The 22,352-nt window shown below is 39.4% G+C and overlaps 1 protein-coding gene across 1 annotated transcript in view; it reads left to right on the plus strand.

Moving 5' to 3' along the window:
* Positions 1–21,636, plus strand: part of LOC121516966 (metabotropic glutamate receptor 4-like) — a 238,041-nt gene extending 216,405 nt beyond the window's left edge. The window contains exons 7-10 of the mRNA XM_041798429.1: positions 5,239–5,375; positions 8,458–9,393; positions 15,711–15,957; positions 21,447–21,636. Coding sequence (XP_041654363.1) covers positions 5,239–5,375; positions 8,458–9,393; positions 15,711–15,957; positions 21,447–21,496 — 1,370 coding nt within the window. The 3' untranslated portion in view covers positions 21,497–21,636. The remainder of the gene's footprint in view (positions 1–5,238; positions 5,376–8,457; positions 9,394–15,710; positions 15,958–21,446) is intronic.
* The last annotated feature ends 716 nt before the right edge of the window (positions 21,637–22,352 follow it).

Raw genomic sequence — 22,352 nt, forward strand, 5'->3', positions numbered from 1 at the left:
CAGAATTTGCATATACAGGCATGTTTATGCATGTATTATTGCAAAAGGATAGCATAAACAAGTGTATCTATGTGTGTAATATTCAACAAAAGATGCATACATAGATGTATGTAGGTATAGAGATAATATGGTGATTAAACATAGTCACAATTCTGGTTTGTCCTGAGCCATGCTTTCCTATGACCCTTGAAACATACAAGGCTGGAGCATTCCCGACTGAGAGTGGTAAACTGTTCCATAGTGTGCTCCCGTTAAATATTTACAATAATAAACATGCTATTTCCAACAAAATCTTCACAGTAAAGGTCCTGTATTGTTACAGTGTTTAAAAGCTTTTATTTTGAATGATAGTAGACGGGCTGTTTTCTGTAGAAGCTGAGCACAACCCAGCAGGAATGAAACAAAACAAACTGAGCTTATTCAATTAGCTACAATATACTGAGAACTGAACTTTTAAAAGCATCTTTCTGTGATCTTGTGCACAGTTGATTATCACATCACAGGCCCATTTAATGATGAGAAAGGGGGTCATAGCACTGGAACATGCATTTAAATGCTTGATCCTTTTTAATTTTGTAATACCACATTATAATACTGGAAGAGCAAAGAGAATAGGAGTGATAGGAAGGAAAAAATACACAAATCTAATGTCAAATTGTCTGGCTTGCTGTAACATCAGGTTTGGAATCAACTGTTGACTGTTCTGTATTATTTGCAAGTAACTTCACACGGCACTCATACACATACACATTATGTGTACGACGGGGAAAAAAATCCTTAAGCCATCAGTAACAGTGGTTCCATTATTAATAATAATACTGTTCATGATTGGCTGCACAAAGAAAAGCTGATTTTTACATGTGAAAATGTAGTTGCTTATTCTCTTTTAAGAGCCAACAATCAAAGCAGGCATTAGAAGGATTCAGATAAAACACCATGCTTACTTGTAGAAATGCCTCTTGAGGGAACAAGAAATTTTAGCAGAAGAGAAATTAAGGAAATGCAGTTAGAGACTTCACCATTTCTGAGATCAGCTCTTTAAAAGAGGGAAAGTTGAAAAGAAAATCAACCCCTGCACTGGACCTGAACTGTGCCCAATTGATTGACTAATAACCATGTAAGGCTTGGCCTCATTTAGAGAGGAAATAGATCACACTCTGACAGCTCTGGATCGTGTAATTCCAAATTCTTGCGTTGAATTTGACATGAAGGAAAAGTTGTTTTCATTGAGGGGTTTGTTGCAAATTTCCACAACAAGAAATTATTTCAGAAATGAGACCCTCTGTTTGTAAAAATGTAAAAGCAGAATACATCCATTCATTATCTACACTGCTAATACGTTTGGGTGGGGTGGGGAGAGAGGGGAGGGAGAAGTGGTCCCAGCTGTCATAGAGCAAGAGGCAGGGTGCACCCTGGGCTTGTCACCAATTAACCCAGCAAGCATGTTTTTTGGTCTGTGGGGGGAAGCCAGAGTACCTGGAGGGAACCCACACATGCACGGAGAGAACATGCAAACCTCACACAGAAAGGCCCTGTCAGGCAAGGATTCAAACCTAGAACCGTCTTGATGTAAGGCATCATATTGAAAAGCAGTGTTTTGTTTGATTAATGAGTCATTCTTGAGCTACAAATGTTTCTTCATAGTGAGCAAAACCTTATTTGTTAGAAACTCAGCATAAAGCAGGTTTGGAGTTTCAATGAGCAGACCAACACATGGAAAGACTGAAGGCCGACTCAGTGTGTACAAATTCAGCCAGACTGCATCATCGCAGCCCATTGTCAAACATCAGCCTTGAATAAAAGTGTGACAATGACAAACGCTTCTGTAGTGTCTGGTCTAATTTGGCATCCTGATACCTACCAATAGGAGAGCATTTTTCCCCATCTTTGTATCATCATTTACCAGACTGACATCATACAAGCCCCTCTTTTTCATCTTCCTGGTATCTTAAGTGTACATACTTCAAGCTGTATGGATTCGCTAAGCTAACTGGACTAATTTTCCTGACATGTTATTACATTGATACAAGTTCTATCTGAAGGACAGCCAGTCCATATTGTCTTCCTCTTGATACATCAGGACAGGTCCAAAATTGTTTCTTGTTTGATGTTTTCTTCTACAGGGAAGCAAAAGACCATTTGCATCACATAGAGCGGTACTGTTGTGGCTATGATTGACAGTCTTAGACCCGCCTCCCCAATTACCTGTTGACTCAGTCGTGGAGACGGTGGCGCAGAGCGGGCTCTTGCTATTTTAGTGCCCTAGGCGAACTTCTGAAATTCTGGAATATCTGTGCATGTTTGTTCCCACAATTTCAAAGCAATATTTTGTATCTTTACTATTAGCAGACGCTTTTATCCAAAGTGACACGCATCTGAGGGATATGTAGGTGTTCATAAACCTTGCCCAAGGGGGCCACACAGGATGCCAATTGTTCCCTAAGCAGGATTCAAAACTCCTCTGTCTCCCGCACTGAACTCAGTAATGTAAACCTCTTAGCTATCCAGCTCAGTATTTTGTCATCATTATTACTACCACTACTCTTATTGGTTACTCTTGCTGCATTCCAATTACCTTGAAGTTGGAATATCTTTTGTTTGAAAAAACAGATTTCCCAGTTGTTTCGTTCCATCTGTCACAACCATGACGAGTTGGAAAAATGGTGTTCTTGCATCAGCCAGTCATTGTTTTTAGCAACAATGACCAGTTACTAGCTGATGAGCCTTTAAAACACATTGCTCAGTACAATGCATTACAAGACTGTTGCTGCACACTAATGCAACCGCAGGGAAATGCTGTGCCTACAATTTCTAAAAAGGCACTGAGAAACAGCAAAAGGTTCTGAAAACAGGACCAAATCAAAGTTTTCACGACACTCAATGCTTTGTGCCACCATGCTGTGTCGTCGAGGTCAGGGTTGTTCTGTGAAAGAACAAGTTCCCGAGTTGTAAATACAACTTGGAGAGACATTCCATCTGTCACTTCCGGTCAGAAGTCAGAAAAACAAGTCGGAACAGAGTTATGATGACAAATGAAACACAGCATTATAAACACTCACATTACTAGTTCAGTTTTAAATAGTTTATGTTATGCAGCTTTATGCATTTCATCTCTATCTTCACAACACACTGATATCTCTTATTAACAGGTTTTTAGTCTCTTAATCAAATGTGTGTTTATTGGTAAAAAAAACAAATATTCTCTTTCTTCTTAATTGCAGACCATTTAAGCAGATTAAGGATATGAAGATATGGAAGGGATTTTTAAATGAGAAATGTTTCAGATTATCACTTCTACATCATTTCTTACACTTTGGACCTCTAATTTACATCCAAATATAAATATTGTTGCACACTTTCCATTTGCATCATGACTCTAACATCTTGTCCTAATACCAAATGGTTACTGGCTGTAATAGACATATAATATTGCTTTAAAACTGTGGAAACAAAAATGCACAGATATTTAAGATTCTACCTCCAAATGATTGGTGCTTGGGGGGGGGGCACAGAATCAGGATTTCACCTAAGGCACCCAAATAGCAAGTGCTGGCTCTGCAAAAGAAAATATATAAGGATTTAACATCAGTGAGGACAAAAAAATATATACATACAGTATACATTTATGTTCATTTTTTCTAAACACTTTTTAAATAGCATGTTCTAGTCAGAGCCTGCACACTGCCCTGCAGTTTCCCATGCCATCTCCACACAGCAGTACAGTCACAGCATTTCAGTGTAATTCTCACACACACACACACAGTGTTATGAACCCAGTTTAGTACAATTACAGTTTAATTAACGGAAAACTGTGAGCCCAGTTTAGTGTAATTACAGTTAAATTAACAGAGAATTTCACTCTAACCGTCATATTTGCTGTGTGCTCAGTCAGAGCTGCAGCTGAGAGCAGAAGCTGGCTTTCTTTCATTCTAAAAAAAAATCTACCTGATGCAGGATTTTCTAAAACTCTGACAGATTTTCAAACAAACTTGTTCAGTTTTGCTGCCTGTGCAAGAAACCTCCAATGCTGTTATGCCAGTTTCATTAATCAATCAAAACAAATTAGTAATACTAAATGCACTCTACTTAATTCCCTGTATTGCTGAGTTAGGAAGGAAATTTTTCATGGTTGCATAAATGCCCACTTAGGAATTAGCTTCACCACCTTTTCACTGTAATGCAAAAAAGATCTTAATTCAAATTATTATTATTTTTTTTTTATCAGATTTGGCTTTTACACACTTTCAGTGAGAGAAAAAGAAATCCAATCTCAAACTCTGACGGTTCAAACACTAAAAGGAACAAGTATGTGTAGTATGTGACCTATTAAGGCAAAAAATCACTCAATAAACTATTCATTGTATTATAACGTAGGAGGAGAACAGTCAATACTGGTACAACATAAAAATCCTTTTACAAATGCTGAATATCACTGATTCTGGAGTGTGGACGTGATTCCTATCTTTCTCTGTTGCAGAAATATGCTCTCTTTTCTCTTTGATGTAAATCTAGATGCTGCACACAACATCCAAACGTTGCCTGCAGGCAATGTGAAAAATATTTTTTCACTGTAAGTTAACCAAGGGCATTTTTTCTTGCACTTTTGAACTCCCAATTTAACATGTTACAGAATCGCTGAGTATTAAGGGATTGCATTGAAGCAGAGAAAGTAAATTTTTTGGGGAGCAAATAGACAATGATGGGGATGCTATTAATGGTGCTTGCCTCAGAGACGCTCCGTGGTAAGCTTTCATCACTAAATCTGTGAATCCTCGTTTCTTCACAACACAATTTTATAACAAGCTGTGAAGTGGGAGTGAGATTTGTGGGCTTTCACAGAAACATGCAGAAAGAGAGAGCAGGGGGCGAGGGAGAGAGACCTCAAAGTGGTAATCGAAATCAGTGCTGTCACTCGTTAGCACTCTGAGTGGAGACCTCATGGATAACAAGCAATGGGGCAATAAGCAGAATGAAGGAGTGTGAAATAATATGGGAACACGAACAGACAGCAGCCTTGGCCCTCCTCAAAGGACCAGGACAACATGGCTGTCAACATCTATTTTGTTCCCATCATTAACACCACAACAGCAATGGTTTCAAGTCCCCCTGCAGCCTCATCTCAGAACACTGTAAAAAGAAGAGCTCCAGTTTGTACTCTTTAGTCTGACATTGCAGGCCAGCTTTACGGTTATATTTTTCTCCCAAAGCAACAATAACTGTTTTGTTTTCTTCTTTCAGGAATTGCTGGCACCCCAGTGGTCTTCAACGTGAACGGAGACGCTCCTGGTCGCTATGAAATCTACCAATACCAAATCACAAGCAACTCCACAGAGTACAAGATCATCGGTCACTGGACAGATCAGCTCTACTTAGACGTATGGACGTTTAAATATTGTTAAATTATGTCTAAAGAAGTGTGTGCTTTTCTCATAACACCAAAAGCTCAATTATGCTTTGTTAGTACAACAACAGATCTGTGCATTACAACCATCACTACCCTCATACGTACGTGAATCTGTTACATTGTAATGGACATTGAAAAATTAATCCACTAGAGGTCGCTGTCCCTCACAGAGCTACACAACTCCTTTTTTTTGCTGCCCTGGATTTAAACTCTGGCTACATTTCTCAACACTGCCCCCACATTTGGCAGCAGTGTTGCAATGTTTTGTGGGTAAGCTTCAAGAGAACAGACACAAACTAGAGGGTCCTCGTTGCAGACCATACATTCCTGACAGCCACTCTCACAGACCATTCATCTGAGATGACGTATAACTCAGAAAGGAAGTGCTGTAATTTGCCAGTACAATGTATTTACAGTTTTTTTTTTTTTAATTCAACTTTATTCATAAACAAAGTCTTGGAGTTAGAGTCATGAAATAAATGAATTGCAAACATTACAGCCTAATAAACATTTCATAAATAAAACAGATTACAAAAAAGGTAGGAGGATTAATCCAGGATTAAATTATGTGTACACCAGTCTTAGAAGAAGATACATAAACGATGGCTTGCTTTAGCTTCATTAGTTTTAGCTTAAGGAGACATAGCAACACTACGCTACATTACAACATAAGACAATGTAGCTAGGTTAGCTTTAACAAACATTGCTAAAGCTAACATAGCTAAAGCTAACATGGTTACTTAGATAACATACCTCACTAAGTAGCTCACATAGGTACTTAGTGAGGTCAGCTTTAGCAAATATAGAAAAAGCTTACTTAGCTATGCAGAATATGTGAAAATATAGCTCACACAGCTTCTTTGTGAGCTTAGCTTTGGCTTTGTTAGCTATGTAGCTTTGTTATCTATAGCTAAGTTTGCTGTAGCAGCTTGAGCTTTAGCAAACATAGCTAAAGCTTACTCAGCTACACAGGTAATTTAGATACTTGGTGTACGTAGTTGCTTTGTGAGCTTAGCTACATTAGCTACATAGCTCAGTTAACTAGGTAGCTTATGCAGCTAACAGAGCTATGTCAGCTATGCTGGCTGTGTCAGAACTTTTTAATGGAGGACAAGCTTTATCATGTAAGCAGACTGTTTACTCAGCTTTAGTTAATGTTTTGTAATCAGGTTTTGCAGGTTAGGTCAGGACTTTTAACCTTTGGGATCCTAACCCTTACCTTAACCCTAAACATACGATTTTGTCTCAGAAGTTTTTGTGTCAGTTTCTGTTCTGTGATAAACGGCATCTCAGATGAACCACTGTGAGAGTGGCCATGAGAAATGAACGTCTGCAGCCAGACTGTCTTGCAAAAACAGACAAAATGAACGCAGATTACTGACAGAAAGCTCTGTCTCTATCTGCATGTGTTTTAAACATGAAGCATAATATTGAAAGCTCTTCTTGGCAGATATGTTTTGGCTCTTCCCATGGCTGGCGTCGGCTGAATTTGTTTCACTAACTGGCTCCACTTATACAGTCAACAATGACAGCAGCTAGTGTGTGGAGTACATTCTCTGCAGCAGCACATGCCCATTACATCATATAATCCGTTGCTCTGATTGGCCCATAATTAATGAGCCAAATATATTACTTGTCCAATTGCCCTCTGAGATTTTTTTAAAGGTCATGCCCTTTCTAAACACAGTCTATGGGCAGTTGCCCAGATGGATGTAAGACATTTCTGTGTGTCAGGTTAGATATTCTGCCCTCATAATTTCATAAGTTTATTCACCTGCTAGACTGTTAATGCTGCCGTTGACCCTGCAGTCATTAAGTGTGACATTTACAAAAAGCTATATTTATCCACCTTCTGATAGCTTATCCTTGCCATCATAGATTTAGCTGTAGCACCTTATTTATTGGACAACAGTCAACAACAATGTAAATAATAAATGATTCTCCTCCTGGTTGGCTTCATGTTGTATAAACAATCTCACTGTCCCACTCGTCAGGTCATCACAAATTGTGTTACCACTATTTCTGCTCACAGTTCTGCACAAATAAGTGGGTCTACAATGGAGTAAAAACTGAATCTTTGAGCAACAACCTAATTTTGCCTTTTCCCATCATTACACAATACAGTCATGCTCTTGTTTCCTCTCTCGCATATACATATGCATGGGGTGCAGAATCAGTAATGTTGCATATGTTTACATCAATATGCTTTGTCCTAAATGCCAAATATTGTGAGTAACAATGTGTATGCAAAACATTTGTTGCAATGCATCATTTCAACAACAGCTCCAGGCTGTTGTGACGCATATACAGTACTGTAGGTAGGATAAAGATATTGTAGACATCAAGGTCCTGACTCACTGCTGCTTACAGATCAACTCATTTGCATCGTCTGCATGGTGGAAACCTCCAAGGGATATAAAAATATCATATGCAGATTTTTTGGACACAAAACCAATCATCTCAAGCATCCAGATGTTGATTTGAATAATGAATATAACTGGATACTCTCTATCCCCACGTGCACCTTGTTTTATTTAATACGGCCTCTTAAAAAAGTGCTTTGTAATAAATATAAACAACCTCAGTGTAACACCACAGGCATATGATACTGCGTGGCACTCTGAGACTGCAGTATCTTGTTGCCTGACTGCATGTACCGATCTCTCCTCCAGTAAGTGCAACTTTCCCTGAAAGTAATTAAACAGCAAAGTTGTTGTCTGTTGAGTTATAATGCCATGAGTTCACACAATGATGTCTTGATAAAAAACACTCTAGCTCCCTTGTGGGGAATATCCCATTACCTGTTTGTTCATTCAATCAAACACCTCAGTTTGTGTGAACTAATCTACCGAGTGTTAATTAAAGTGTGTCATCAGGCATTATGTATTGCTCTGTTTAATATGGGACTGGTGGGGTAAGTAGTGGTAATGCTTATGCTATGCCTGCTTGCAGCATTATTTATTTACATTGTTTGGGGTGGGAGTATATGAGGGCACATGTTTTTGTGTGGTGTTGTGGAACAAACTATAAATTCTGCAACTGTTTCCCTCCAGACAAATGAGATGCAGTGGCCTGGTGGAACACAAGAAGTCCCCTCCTCGATATGCAGCCAACCCTGTCGTCCTGGGCAGCGGAAGAAGACAGTGAAGGGAATCCCTTGTTGTTGGCACTGTGAGAACTGCGACGGCTACCAGTATCAGGCAGACACTTACACCTGCAAGATGTGCCGCTTTGACTTGCGGCCTAATGAGAACCACACTGGCTGTGATCCCATCCCCATTGTCAAGCTGGAGTGGAGCTCTCCCTGGGCGGTCATCCCTGTTCTAATCGCTGTGCTGGGCATCATGGCCACTTTGTTTGTGGTCGTCACCTTTGTACGCTACAATGACACTCCCATTGTTAAGGCATCAGGTCGAGAGCTGAGCTACGTGCTGCTGACCGGGATCTTTCTGTGCTATGCTACAACATTCCTTATGATCTCTGCCCCTGATGTGGTTATCTGCTCCCTGCGGAGGATTTTCTTGGGCCTGGGTATGAGTATAAGCTATGCAGCGCTGCTCACCAAGACGAATCGGATCTACAGGATTTTTGAGCAAGGAAAGATGTCGGTCAGTGCCCCTCGTTTCATCTCCCCAGCCTCACAGTTAGTCATCACCTTCAGCCTGATATCAGTGCAGCTCCTCGGGGTGTGCATCTGGTTTGGTGTCGACCCATCTCAAGCCATTATCGACTATGAAGACCAGCGTACAGCCGATCCTAAAATGGCCCGTGGCGTTCTGAAGTGTGATATTTCAGACCTGTCTCTCATCTGTCTGCTGGGATACAGCATGCTGCTGATGGTTACCTGCACAGTCTACGCCATCAAGACCAGAGGGGTTCCGGAGACGTTCAACGAGGCCAAGCCAATCGGCTTCACCATGTACACCACCTGCATTGTGTGGCTCGCATTCATACCCATCTTCTTTGGTACTTCACAATCAGCAGAAAAGGTAAGAACTTGTAATGTTAGGCTTACCTACGCAAGCGCTGTATTTACAAAGCACACCAAGGGAACAAACACATTTAAATGACTCACACATGTTTGATGTCAGTCCTTTTACATCTCCTTTGTTCTTCATTGTGAAGAAAATGGTCACTGAAATTGTGTTTGTTGTGAAGCATCATGCTCTTGTGTTTGTGGATGCTGCTATTCATCATGAGATGATAGGCTTTGTGTTCAGCTGTGGGGATTACAAGGCTTTCAGAGTTGTAAGAATAATTCATTCACTTCGAGTTTGCTTGGATGTGTTGTCTTTAATTGTGCTTATGCGTTTGATTCACCACACTGGGTTAGAATACCAAGTGGTCAATCACTGCACATTCATGCACGTGGAAAAAAAAGATAATGCAGGTTTTCAAAGTGGCATAAAATTACTCTGGCTGCTGATGTTTCTTGTCTGAGTGTGAAGCACAAATTACCTCTCACAAGTGCTAATTTTGAGGTTGTTTAACACAGATGTACATTAGAGAAGCAGAGAGAGAATCATAAACCACTGGTGCTGCTGGCTTTACACAATAAAAGCAGCAGCCTCGAGGAGAGTGTGAATCAAAATTCAAGGTGACGGCTAAGCATGTGTGGACATTCATCGCAAAGAAAGTGGTAGCAGAAGGGAATGCCTTAAAAAAAAAAAAAGTTTAAAACTTTTTGTTGGACAAAGCTGTGCTAAGAACCAGAAGCCAATTATTGCTCTCCTGACTGAAAATATCCTTTTGTAAAAACTAGAAAATTAAAAGAAGTGGCTCAACTGAACTTTTGGAGACAATTATCCTTCGAAATTGCACATTCTTCAACAGCAGTCTACTTGATAAACACAGTGTAAATGTACAAAATTATCTGGAACAATTTAAACCATCATTCCTTCAAAGCACTGAGAAAGTTACAAAAGAATACAACTTTATTTCAAATATTTACAGGAAAGTACCAAGGCTTCAGTCATGTTTTTAAAGTTTATGTGCTTTGTCCATCCTGTTCAAAACTTTAAAGCAAACTCTGCATTTAATACAACGCAAAGAAATTTAAATAAGTAGCTGGAACACAAGACTGGACACTGATCAATGAGTTGGGGAGTGTTTTGTAAAGAACACAAGAAGTAGAGAGAAAGATCCTGTTATTAGGGTCCTCGCCTGCCCTTCGGGCAAGGACCCTATTGTTATTCGTCCGTTTCTTTCTTCTTATTATTATTTCACAAGCTCTTTAACCCTTAATTCGACCCCTTAAACATGCTCAAAAACTCACCAAAATTGGCACACACCTCAGATTCGGCGAAAAATTTGATAAAATGAAAAAAAAAAAAAAAAAAAAAAAAAGCCAAAATGTGTAGCTCTTTTTAGATAGGTAAACGGGGGGCTCAGTGGAAAAAAGTTTGGAAACCACTGACTTTTACAATAAAGTCAGTGGTTCCCAAAAGGCCAGAATCTAAAAGCAACCTCACCATGTCTTGTAAAATGAATTAATAACTTTTTAATGTGCAAGTGCTCATTAGACTCTGTATGTGCTAATTTTCCAACATTGGAAAGAAGCATTATTAATATTAATAAATGAGGCGCCACTCTGAAGACAAGGAACAACAACCAAAAAGGAGTCTTTGAAAGTTTGAACTATAAGAACAGGCCTCTGCAGTGTTTGCTAGGCCTGAGTTTGTTTGTCCACATGGCTGATTCCCAACATGGCAATTTGTTACACGTTATTCCCCACTATGTACTTTCCCATCCTGCTCTATCCACTGTCCTATCTTATTAAGATAAAGGTCAGAAGGCCAAAAATAAATCTCAAAGGAAAGAAATCTAAGAGAAAAAGATGAAGAAGAGAAGAGATGAAAATAACAATAAACAATACAAACCCCCTCTTTTTGGCAGCTTAATTCTGACTCAACATGGGTGCTACTAAAAACATTAATGATAGCTTGTTGTTGTATTGTGGCTCACTAAACCATGACAGTGTGACAGGCAGTCAACATGCCAAGTATCAGACCATGAAACCACAGCAGCTAGGCGTCATTTAATTTAAATCTTCTCTGCCTTTCACTCTGCGACAAAATCCCTTCCTATTTTCCAATAACATTTTAAAAAGAGTCTTAGCTCATGTGTGTTTTGGTACAAGGTGCTGGAATAGCTGTGGGAGTGTGCTAAAATGCTTTGCGTGTAGGTAGGTCCAGTTCTGACAGCTGCTGTCTGGACAAGGGATTTGATGCTTAAAGACAAAAAGGAGCCATGCTGCATCACAGAAGCCACATAATGGCTCGGCTCATGTGGTTTTTTTGGTCCCCAGCCGTGTTCCCCTCACTGTGCCGATGGAGCAGATTGGCAATCATATCGGCGTGTCAGGGAGAATTTATGTCACCGGGGCCAATGGAAGTGGACAAGGGTCTCGGCTCTCCTCGCAGAGTGACTCCTCTCTGTACTCCACAGGGGGAGCAATATTGTTCCGAACTCACCCCAGGCCACGTGTAATCTTCTCAGGAGATTACAACAGTCCCCCTCCATCACCGAGGAATGCTCATGTTCTGCTTGCACTGTGATGGAATACAATGCCCCCTCACTTCCATTTTACACTGACATCTTTTTTCCTCCACTGACAGTGCTTTAGGGGTGGTAATTTATCCCTCTCACAAGTTTTTGTAGGTAAATGCTTTGAAATATCTATCTCAGTCACTTTAGGGCAAGTTGTGTTATCTATTCATCTTTAATTATTTCACCTCTTATACAGGCAGTAGGGCTGGGTGGTTTATTTAGTTTCACTTGTGATTTTAGCTTCACACAATCAATAAACAAAACAATCAAGGCTAAACGATGCTATGCCACATGCTGAGTTGTGCTCGTTTTGTCATGTGTGATAAAGAGAGTCATGTGTGGTAAACAGAGTGCGCCCTGTATTCCCTCATAGCAAAGTGTGTGTGCTGTAATGTTGGGCCTTAACGTGTTGAGTGGTCATACTTTCTGTGAATGATCAATCGCAATCGCAATACCAATGCATGTACATAAAAGGCTGCATTTATTTAAGTTATACTTGAAAGCAGGGTGTCCAACTGTCCCATGTTAGCTGGGACATGCTGTATTTTTAAAGACCCTGTAAAGTGAAAACAAATCTGTATTTAGGTTTGTTGTATGACAGGTCACTGTGTCATGAACACATAGACCACCATAATGATCCATTGACCACTGTGGCTGATAGATTTGGCAAATTTAATGAACAAAAAACAGCATTTAACTCACTGTTAACTTTCAATAAAGGCAGTGACACCAGACTGTACTGAGATCAACTGCTCTGTGATTTTATTTTGTAGTGTTAGAGGGACGGGGTCACTTCCTACTGTGGGCCGGTGACATCACCAGCCCACATATCTGGCCCGCCCAAATTAAACCCAGCCAGGAAAGAGGTGAAAAACCTCCTAATGGTCTAAATTCAGAATTCAATCACACGTATATCTCAGTGTTTTCACATGTTTACAGCAGCCATACTCACTTTACAGGGTCTTTCACCATTTTATTTGTCCCAAGCGGTGTGCCCCATATCCAATACACTGATGTTACATATGGGACAAGGGGCTTCTCTGTAATCACTTAAAGGGACACTTCACTGATCCTGAATAAGATCATCTGACACAGCAAGTTACCCATCATGCACTGACCACGTCAGCCAAGTGGCACCTGTCAATTAATCACAACTGTTTCGCACACATCAGTGATACTTACAGCATCAAAAAATACAGATCCTGATGAGATTAATTTCATTTTTGTATGGTTTTGGATGGTTTGCACACAAATGCCTTAAGTACCTAGAAATTTCATAGTAATCTAGTAACTTCAAGAATAAGGTGGTATTTATCTTTAAATAAATTTTCATTTTACCAACTTGGAAATATGGTATGGTAAGGAAGTATTTACCCAGTAATAAGGTATCAATTATTAAGTAATTCCTTCCAATATTATGCCAAGTCTCTGATACTTAAGTGGCATTTTACCCTAACCCTACCCTAATCCCTAACTCTAACACTTAAAAATTAAAAATACTTGAAATTATTTTGGAAAGACTCACTTTAATTTAGAGCGTCAAAATAAAGAAATTACCTGGGAATTATCAAGTAACTTGTGTACTTGCTTGGTAAAATGCCACCTAATTAACAAATAATTGCCATAACATTATGAGGGATTGGACTTAGAGTTAGAAGCTTAAGGTTGGGGTGAAATACCACCTAATTATCAGATAACTGCCTTACTTTTACAAGGGTAAGGGTTAGAGAGTTAAGGTTAGGGAGAAATACAACCTTAAAACCAGAGAACTGCCACAGTATTACGAGGAATTACTTCATAATCAAGACATTATTACATTATTACTACCTTAAAATTACTGAGTTATTACTTGGTAAAATGCCAACTTATCACAAGGTAATTACCAACTTATTCTTGAGAAATTACTAGATAATTAAACTACTTATTACTATGGCTTCAAAGTTAAAATGAGGAGCACAAACAGCGAGTTAGAGAAAGGAAATGCCGTTTGAAAGCTCTGTCTTGCTGCCGTGAAATATGGCGGGAACACCACCAACGTATTGTGTGACTTACATATACATCATCTCTATATTTTTCTTAGTTAACTGTGTAGAATATCGTAATATATCACAATATCATGATATCCTGATATATCGTGATACTATCCAATCATGACCCAAGTATCGTGATGCGTATTGTATCGTGAGGTTCTTGCCAATACTCACCACTATATATGATTAGCTTAATGATTTGAAATTCATGCACGGATCCTGATGTTTTAAAACCAGTATTTGTGTTTCATAACTGTGATCTCAACATCAATCAAAATAATCATGATTGTGATTTTACACATAGCTTAAATTAAGAAGGCCTCAAAGAATGCTGCAAAAATATGCTCCATTACGACTCACTATTGTGATGTAATACTTTAACTTTCATTTCCTGATGCTGCAAAGATTTACAGAAAAATTCTACAAGCACCTTTGAAATGAGGAGATTAATGTTGCACGGGCTTGCATACAAACAGCATATGTCATGATCCCATGTTGCAAAACATAATTCATAACTGTTGACATGCCACTGGCTCAGGGCACTGTGGGCTATTCCCTGTGACAAGCGACTCAGTCACTTGTGATATCTGCGCATGTAATGTCAGACAAAACCTCCGGCAAATGTCCATGAAGGATGTCTGCCTGCTGTGGTCCCTGTACACTCTTTTTCTTATGCACAACATCTTTACAAAATTTTATCCAAGAGGCAGAGTCAACATTTCTTCTGAAAAATAATTTTGACATTAGAGTGCTGTGAGAAGAGAGAGTGGAATTACCGAGTCAAAAGCCATAACGTCTTTAATTCATTTTCTGATGATTTCTGAGTATACTTACTGAGTGAAAATCAACTTTCGTCAGTATTCTCTCCATGCACCTCAGCTTCAATGTTAAACAGTTCATTTGCATGTGTTACTAGCATACCTGATGTGCTTTTTTTTTATTGTTAATGCCTCTGCATTGACTCATTCTTTACGCAACATATCAGAGATGGACTGAGCCTGAATCTGGGTACGATTATCATAAATGAAAAATCACTTGCAGGCCTTTTTTCATATGCTGTAGGATGTTTCTCTCTGTTCCGCAGTTGTTGCCTCTAGCTATATATCTGCTACCCAGCTGTGAGAAGCAGCTGTCACTGGCTTCAGAAAGCACACAATCCGTATGCTGTTGTATAAAACCTCAGGGTAAAAAAAACCCTATACGCACAGAGCATAGACACCCATCAGGGGGGCACTTCTATTAGTTGTACATCATAAATAAACAAACAGAGCAATGACAGCAGGGCTCAGGAGTGATGAACCCAGCACATGAAAATATCCATAAGGGAGCCTGTAAACCACTCACATGTCTTTTAATGTTATGATTATGTGATGCAAAATGAAGTTTTTCTTCATAGCAGGATGTGATTTACATGAGATTACCAAAGTCACACACTGTTCAACATGCATGACTTTAAAAGCCTCAGTCTATTCACAGTAATAAATGCTCTGCAATCATATGCTCCAGAAATCATTTTTCTTCCTGAAGCTTTATTAGAAAATTGGTTCTTAGAGTAAAATATGTGTAGTAGATTTTCTTTTATGGTCTGAATTCACACTGTGGAAGCTCTGGGTGGTAAAGACTTCATTACTGAGTGTTCGGCCTAAAACTAGCACATCACTGTCCTTCAGTTCATGCAGCTTCAACATGTGACTTTATTTGTGTCTGCTCTCCCCTCTGTAATACAGATGTACATCCAGACCACAACCCTGACCATCTCTGTAAGCCTCAGTGCATCAGTCTCCCTGGGAATGCTCTACATGCCTAAGGTCTACGTGGTCCTCTTCCATCCGGAGCAGAACGTACCCAAGCGCAAGCGCAGCCTGAAGGCTGTGGTCACCGCAGCCACCATGTCCAACAAGTTTAACCCCAAAGGAGGCCTGAGGCCAAACGGAGAGGCCAAGTCTGAACTCTGTGAAAGTCTGGAAACACAAGGTTGGTATCACGCCTGATGGAGCAATAATACAGAGTTAGGAAAGAATGAAAAATGTAACAGTGGGGCTCAAGGAGTAGCTGATTTTATGCTGATGTATTGAGCTGTTGCGGTGTGAAATAATAGCAGTAATAGAAAACACATGTCTGCTCTAAAATAATGAACTCCTTTTTATGAGAACATAATTGATGGCAGTGTTATTTTGCACTTCAGCAGTTCGGGAAATTAGCAAGCCTTACGTGAGCTTACAAGAAATTAGGGTGCCAACTAAAGTGATGTTCTACAGAGGCTTTCTTTTGGGCATGAGCTAATGCAGATGACATCTCTGAACTGTGTGAATGGTTCAAGAGGATCTGGCTGCAGACCTCTATGGTGGGGGCATTTTGGGCTCATCTGTTACAGGCCTTTACAATGGGGTGACCTCGACCATGGGGCAGGAAGTGATATACATTACCCAAGCTGGAACCAGAAGGATGAACTGAATGACATATATTTTCATATGAATTGGAATTAAACATACCATAAACTAAGGAAAACTCAAGCAGGGTTCTTCAAGGTCAGCACAGGTCTGCAGCAAATGACCCCAAAATGCCCCACCACAGAGGTGAGGTCAGCAGCCAGATGCTTCTTGAATAATTGGAAACTAAATGGGGTGATTTCATAGAAGTATGAGGTCATACAGGAGCGAGCTTTCCTTTGCTGCCTGTTTTTCAAAGGCTTCATTAAAAAATAATTAATAAACTCTATTTGTTAACAGGTACCTCATAAGAAAACAGAAAAGTGTTTGTAAGAGGGACTAACTTTTCTGTTTTATCAGGATAAACTTGTATTTCAAGACATGAAAAAGAAAGACTCTGCCTTTCTTTCTAGCTCTCCCCACACTGGATTTGTAAATCATGAGGTGTGACAGGGTGCCCACACTTCTCTGATTTTGAAAGAGACGACAGACGAGTAGCTCAGCTTTGGAAAAGAGTACATTTAAATCACAAACATAAAGTGTATGAGTAGGCAGTCCCTGTGTGTGGGCAGTCTTTAATCCAATCAAGCAACCCAACATGTTCTGATTGCTGAAAGTCCTGATTTTGTACCCTGACAGGCTGAACAGTGTAAAATGATGAGTATTAGGACTGAAAAGGCTGCGCCCACACTTGCATTTCTGCCTTTTTCCAGCCTCAGAAAGGAGCGGTTGGATCTTATCCCTTTAGAGAGCCCATTCATAGGTGCTGATACTCACCCTCTGCTGACCTGTGAATCTAACAACTGCTCTTTGTGCTTATGTGTCAGACTGTGGTGAGGGAGGGGACCCTTGTGAGGGACTTTAGACTCTCAGGTAACCTGATGAGACAATGACTTTGCCCTGTTACAACCTGTGACCACTTTAATCCTGCTCATTTCTGCTAATGCTCACAACAACATCCATGCCTGCAGAAAATATGCACAACAGCATCCTGGCTGCCCCTGGCTTAAGTACAGCACCCTCGATGACTCGCGGTAGTAATCACACCCTCACAAATCCAACCTTGACCAACAGATATGAACTTGGACAGACAATATTGGTGTGTGGTGCTGTAAAATGGCTCATCAGCATGGTAAAGCCTGTTAATGTGCGAAGATGACACCACTCTGCCTGAGTGCAGGAGACAAGCGATAGCCATGTGTCCCCTATAATTTGTTTCCCTGTTGACAAAGGAAGGAATTTGCGGTAATGGGACAACAACAACAATAAGAGTGAACAGAAAAAGACAGATGGGTCTGCCAGCTCCAATTCTTTCTGGACCATCTATTCTTTATCTTGGCCTTGCAGCACATAAATATTCAAATAAGGTTCATTTATCAATGCTTCTCTTGGATGAGATGCTTTGGATGAAATGGCGAGAATACCGCCCCTATTCAAGCCCCCCCACATGGCACTGACAAATACAGAAACGTTTACCATTACACAGCTCTCCTTTGCACCACTTTTACCCCGACTCAGGCTTTCAGCTGGCTTCTGATTGGATTCATCCCCTCTGACATATTCAATCAGCCAAGGCTGCTGTCGGCACATTGGCAGATTGGTAGTTTGATTACCACCACCGAGCATGCTCGCTGAGGACAGTTTTATCTTATGAAAAATCGACACAGGCGCACACTGTGACACATAAGGGGCATATGTGTGCAGAGAAGCATGACTGCACACATACATGGGTGCTGTATGTACACATACACTGGTACTGTATGTTATGACAGTAATATTGGACCAGCAGTTTGGGCTTGTGCTCCCTGTGGTCTGCCCCCAGGTCATCTGTCATATCTGTTTTACTCACAGCTGGTATTAAATTTCCTCAAACATGAAAAGAATTTGAAAGAATAATGAGCACTGTAGTCAAACATTGATGACAACACTTGTACTGCCAAGTCAGATCACATACTGCCCTAATTGATTTGAGCATTTAGTACACCTAACAATGCAAAGTTTGTATGAACTGAATGACTGCTGCATGCTCTGCCTGGTGCACAGAGAGCTCTCAGCTCTTTGCATGTCCTAGAAGATCTGCATTTGAATGGATGCAACTGCATTTATAGAACTGTTATGATCTGCTTGGTTGCTTTGTCAATTCAGTTAAGATACTGTTTAACAATATGTTCAGCTGCGAGGAAAACATTATGACAGAGTTTCCTCTGATTCCATGAACGGTACACAAATATCAGGTTCTTCTGAGATGAATATGACTACCACAGAGTACCAGTCTGACTGCATCTGCATTTCTATCTTGACAAATAGTTCATGCCAAAATCTTTTAATGTCTGAATTGCTACCATATACAATTATGACTCAGTGTTAGCAACCAATATCCAGAGGGGTCTGGCTGCAGATCTCAGACAACCCTGCTTGCAGACCACTCCTGTGAGACCCTGCCTCTGTCACAGTGTTAATTTTGGAAGCTATGTTTCATTTTAGTCTTAGTTTTAGTCTTTAAAAGAAACACACTTTACTTTTAGTCACATTTTGGTCATATCTATCCTTTTAGTTTTAGTAATTTTGGTATTATGTTTTGCAGGTCAGTTTTTTGTCTTTTAAATTTACGTAGCATAACCCTTGGCTTAACCCTTACCCTACCCTAACTGGAATCATAATCCAGATTTAGTTTTTTTTTTAAGATTTAACAAGTATTTCCATTTAGACAGAAACACCGTCTCACGGTAGCGGTCTGCAAGGGGACGTGTCTGAGATCTGCAGTATGTATCCAGCCTGTCTTGCCAATAGCTTTTTTCTAAAGCTCTACATATTTAAACTTAAGTATTTGTAGAGATTAAATAATACAATTTATCTAGTCAATTGCAAAAATGAATATCATCACCATTTGAAAACCAAATATATAATATAATAATACATTTTTTTTATAGTATTGCGAATTTACATTTTCCACCATCTTTTATCAAGGTAGAATTAACATCTTAAATTTACGTAACTTGACTTAAATGCACCATACGTAATTACTCCACCAGAGGGCTCTTACTCAAAACAATCGCAAAATATGACAAGTGAGCAGCTACTCAGCGCCACCCAACTCTGTTGCTTACTTCTTTTTGAATTCAGGACTCTGTTCATTAAAAAACATTCTGCAAAGCATTCTGGGATTGCTCATGTAAGGAAGAGAATTTATTCAGTTCCACTAGTCTGCTTGCAAGTCAGCTTAATTATTTATTTTTTAAAAATGTGCTAAATTCTGTTTGTTTTTTCAGTGTTGTCTTACTTTTTGACAGGAAAGCTAGTTTTACCTGAGGCTCAGGTAAGAAGGAAAAGAAAAGTCATTAAAAAATACGTCCCTTAGTTTACAAATCTGTGGAATCTATGGACTATGGATTTAAAATCTGTGGCCGTGGTCTCATAAACTATGGGAAGTAATTTCTAAACTGTGCCCGGTTTTGCAAACTTTGGGCTTAATTTCATGAGCTTTGCACGTAAAGCAACATAAAAATTTATTTCAAACCTAAGCACAAAGACTACAAAAATGTAAGTCTATATCCTTATATCAATTTCACAAATCAACATTTTTTTTTGTCAGAAACATCCCTTTTTTGTCATTTTACTATAATGTGAAATAAATGACAAGTTGGAGAACATATTTGTTTTATCTTACTCTGATGTGAAAACAAAGGCAAGTTAAATTGGCAGTGAGGAACATCCCTATCTTTTCATTTTACTCAAATGTGAATGCAGATGACCAGTGAAATTTGTTACCAGGAGATCCCTTTTAGTAATCTTATTATGATGCGAAAACAGATCTACTAGTAAGTTAGTCGTTAACATTATCCCCATACAAATCAACAGTTAAATTTGTTGCCAGGAGCATCCCTAGTTGTAATTGTTTGCTAATGTGAATACAGACTTACTGTAAAAGTCTTGCTAGGAACATCCCTATCATGTCATTTTACTCTAATGTGAATACAACTCTTATTCAAATACAAATTGATAGTGAAATTTGTTGTTAGGAACATCCCTAATACATAAGTTGGAGCCTCCCTATTTTGTCATGTAACCATAATGGGAATACAATAAACAGTAATTTTTTTTCACCAGGAACATCTCTATTTTGTCATTTTACTCCAATTGGAATACAAATCAGTTGTACTATTCTTGTTTGAAATATCCTTAGCAAGACACCTTACTACAGTGTGCATAAAAATCAATAATGAAATTTGCCATTAGTAGCATCCCCATATTTGTCTGACATCCCTATTTTGTCATCTTACTCTAAAGTCAATAAAACTCAGATTTAAATACAAGTTGATGGTGAAATTTGTTTTTAGCAACATCCCTAATTTTTTATTTTACTCTGTCTACATCTCTTATTTGAGTACAAGCTGATGGTGAAATTTGTTGTGAGGAACATCCGTATAAGGTCATTTTGCTCTAATGTGATACAAATTGATGGTAAAATCTGTTGTCAGGAACATCCCTACTATTTCATTTTACTACAGCAGAGTACACACTGACAGTGACATTTGTCCTCAGGGACATCTATATCATGTCCTTTTCCTATAATGTGAAAAGGATATGAAAAAATTATCTAAATAAACAACACTTTCCTTATTGTTTTACATTTGTCCTACACTTATGAGGCTGAATTATTTATTGAACAAAAAAGGGAAATTAAAAAGAAAATATTGAGTGAAAGAGACGATCTACTTTTTTAAAATTTGCATCACTGTTACACTTTATTTGGAATCACTGCAATCTGACAGTCTCATAGTTTCACACTTTTCAATTTAAATGTAATCCGATAATTGTGAAATCATCCCCGTAAACACCATTTTAAAATTGCAACATCCTGCTTTTATGATTGGTTCCACCTGCACTCATTTGAGGATATCAGCCATAAATAGATCCCCCCATCAATCTGGCCTCCAACATGTGCTCTGGATGATTACTGTCTCACGCCTATTTGACTCTCACCCACTGCATTTCTTAACCCTTTCCTTCTTTCTCCTGCACCTTTCCTTACAGCGTTGGCCTCCAAGCAGACATACATAAGCTACAGTAACCACGCCATCTGAGACAGAGACAAACTATGGAAGCGGAGCGACGGCCTGCCTGAGGAGAACTCACCTGATTCCGGGGAATACTGGGGAAACACTGGAGGACTTTGAAGCAGCTACAGCAAAAATGACTGGGGTGGAAAGATGGGAATTTGTCACTCCATAGTCAGGAGGGATGTCATATTTTTCTAGAGATTCAGGTAAAGGCTTGAATGCCAAATTTGCGAGAAAATTAGTAGAAGGAAGGAGATGGGAGATGCAAGGGAGATTGGACAGCTGAATTTTCTCTTCCCACCCTTTCTAAGGCACAAGTGAGCGTTGAGTAGGGACATTTCCAGATGCAGGCTGAGTGAAACAGCTGGAGACTACGGTATGTTTTCCTTCTGAGGTGTATAGCACACAATATCAGTTTTTCTCTCTGAGGCGTTTTTTTGTCTCATTTCAACAAAAACAAAGCAAAAAGTGTTCTGTTTTTGCTCAAGTCAAACTCAGTTGAGAGGATAAAACTGTATAAAATAGTCATTATTTTTTGTTACTGGTATTATTGGGGTTGAAAGCTGCAACTTTTCATGCCTTATTACAGTACATTGAGTATTTCTACATGAACTAACCATATCTAAAACATGGCTAAAATAAAGCAGTGGGTCATCCCAGATTTTCTAATAAATGTTGTCATAATGATGATGATGACGATGCCATCATCTTGACAAACCTAGTGTACAGTCCCAGAGCATGCTTGTGGGAGCATCACGTGTACTGTGCTGTGTTGTCAACGTCTATGGAATGCAACATTTGTCATGGTTGTCATCACAGTGGAGATGTCATATTGGACCATTAACCACTGGGTTACCCTCTGCTGAATAAACTGCTATTT

Source organism: Cheilinus undulatus, linkage group 11 (assembly GCF_018320785.1).
Source record: "Cheilinus undulatus linkage group 11, ASM1832078v1, whole genome shotgun sequence".
NCBI lineage: Eukaryota > Metazoa > Chordata > Actinopteri > Labriformes > Labridae > Cheilinus > Cheilinus undulatus.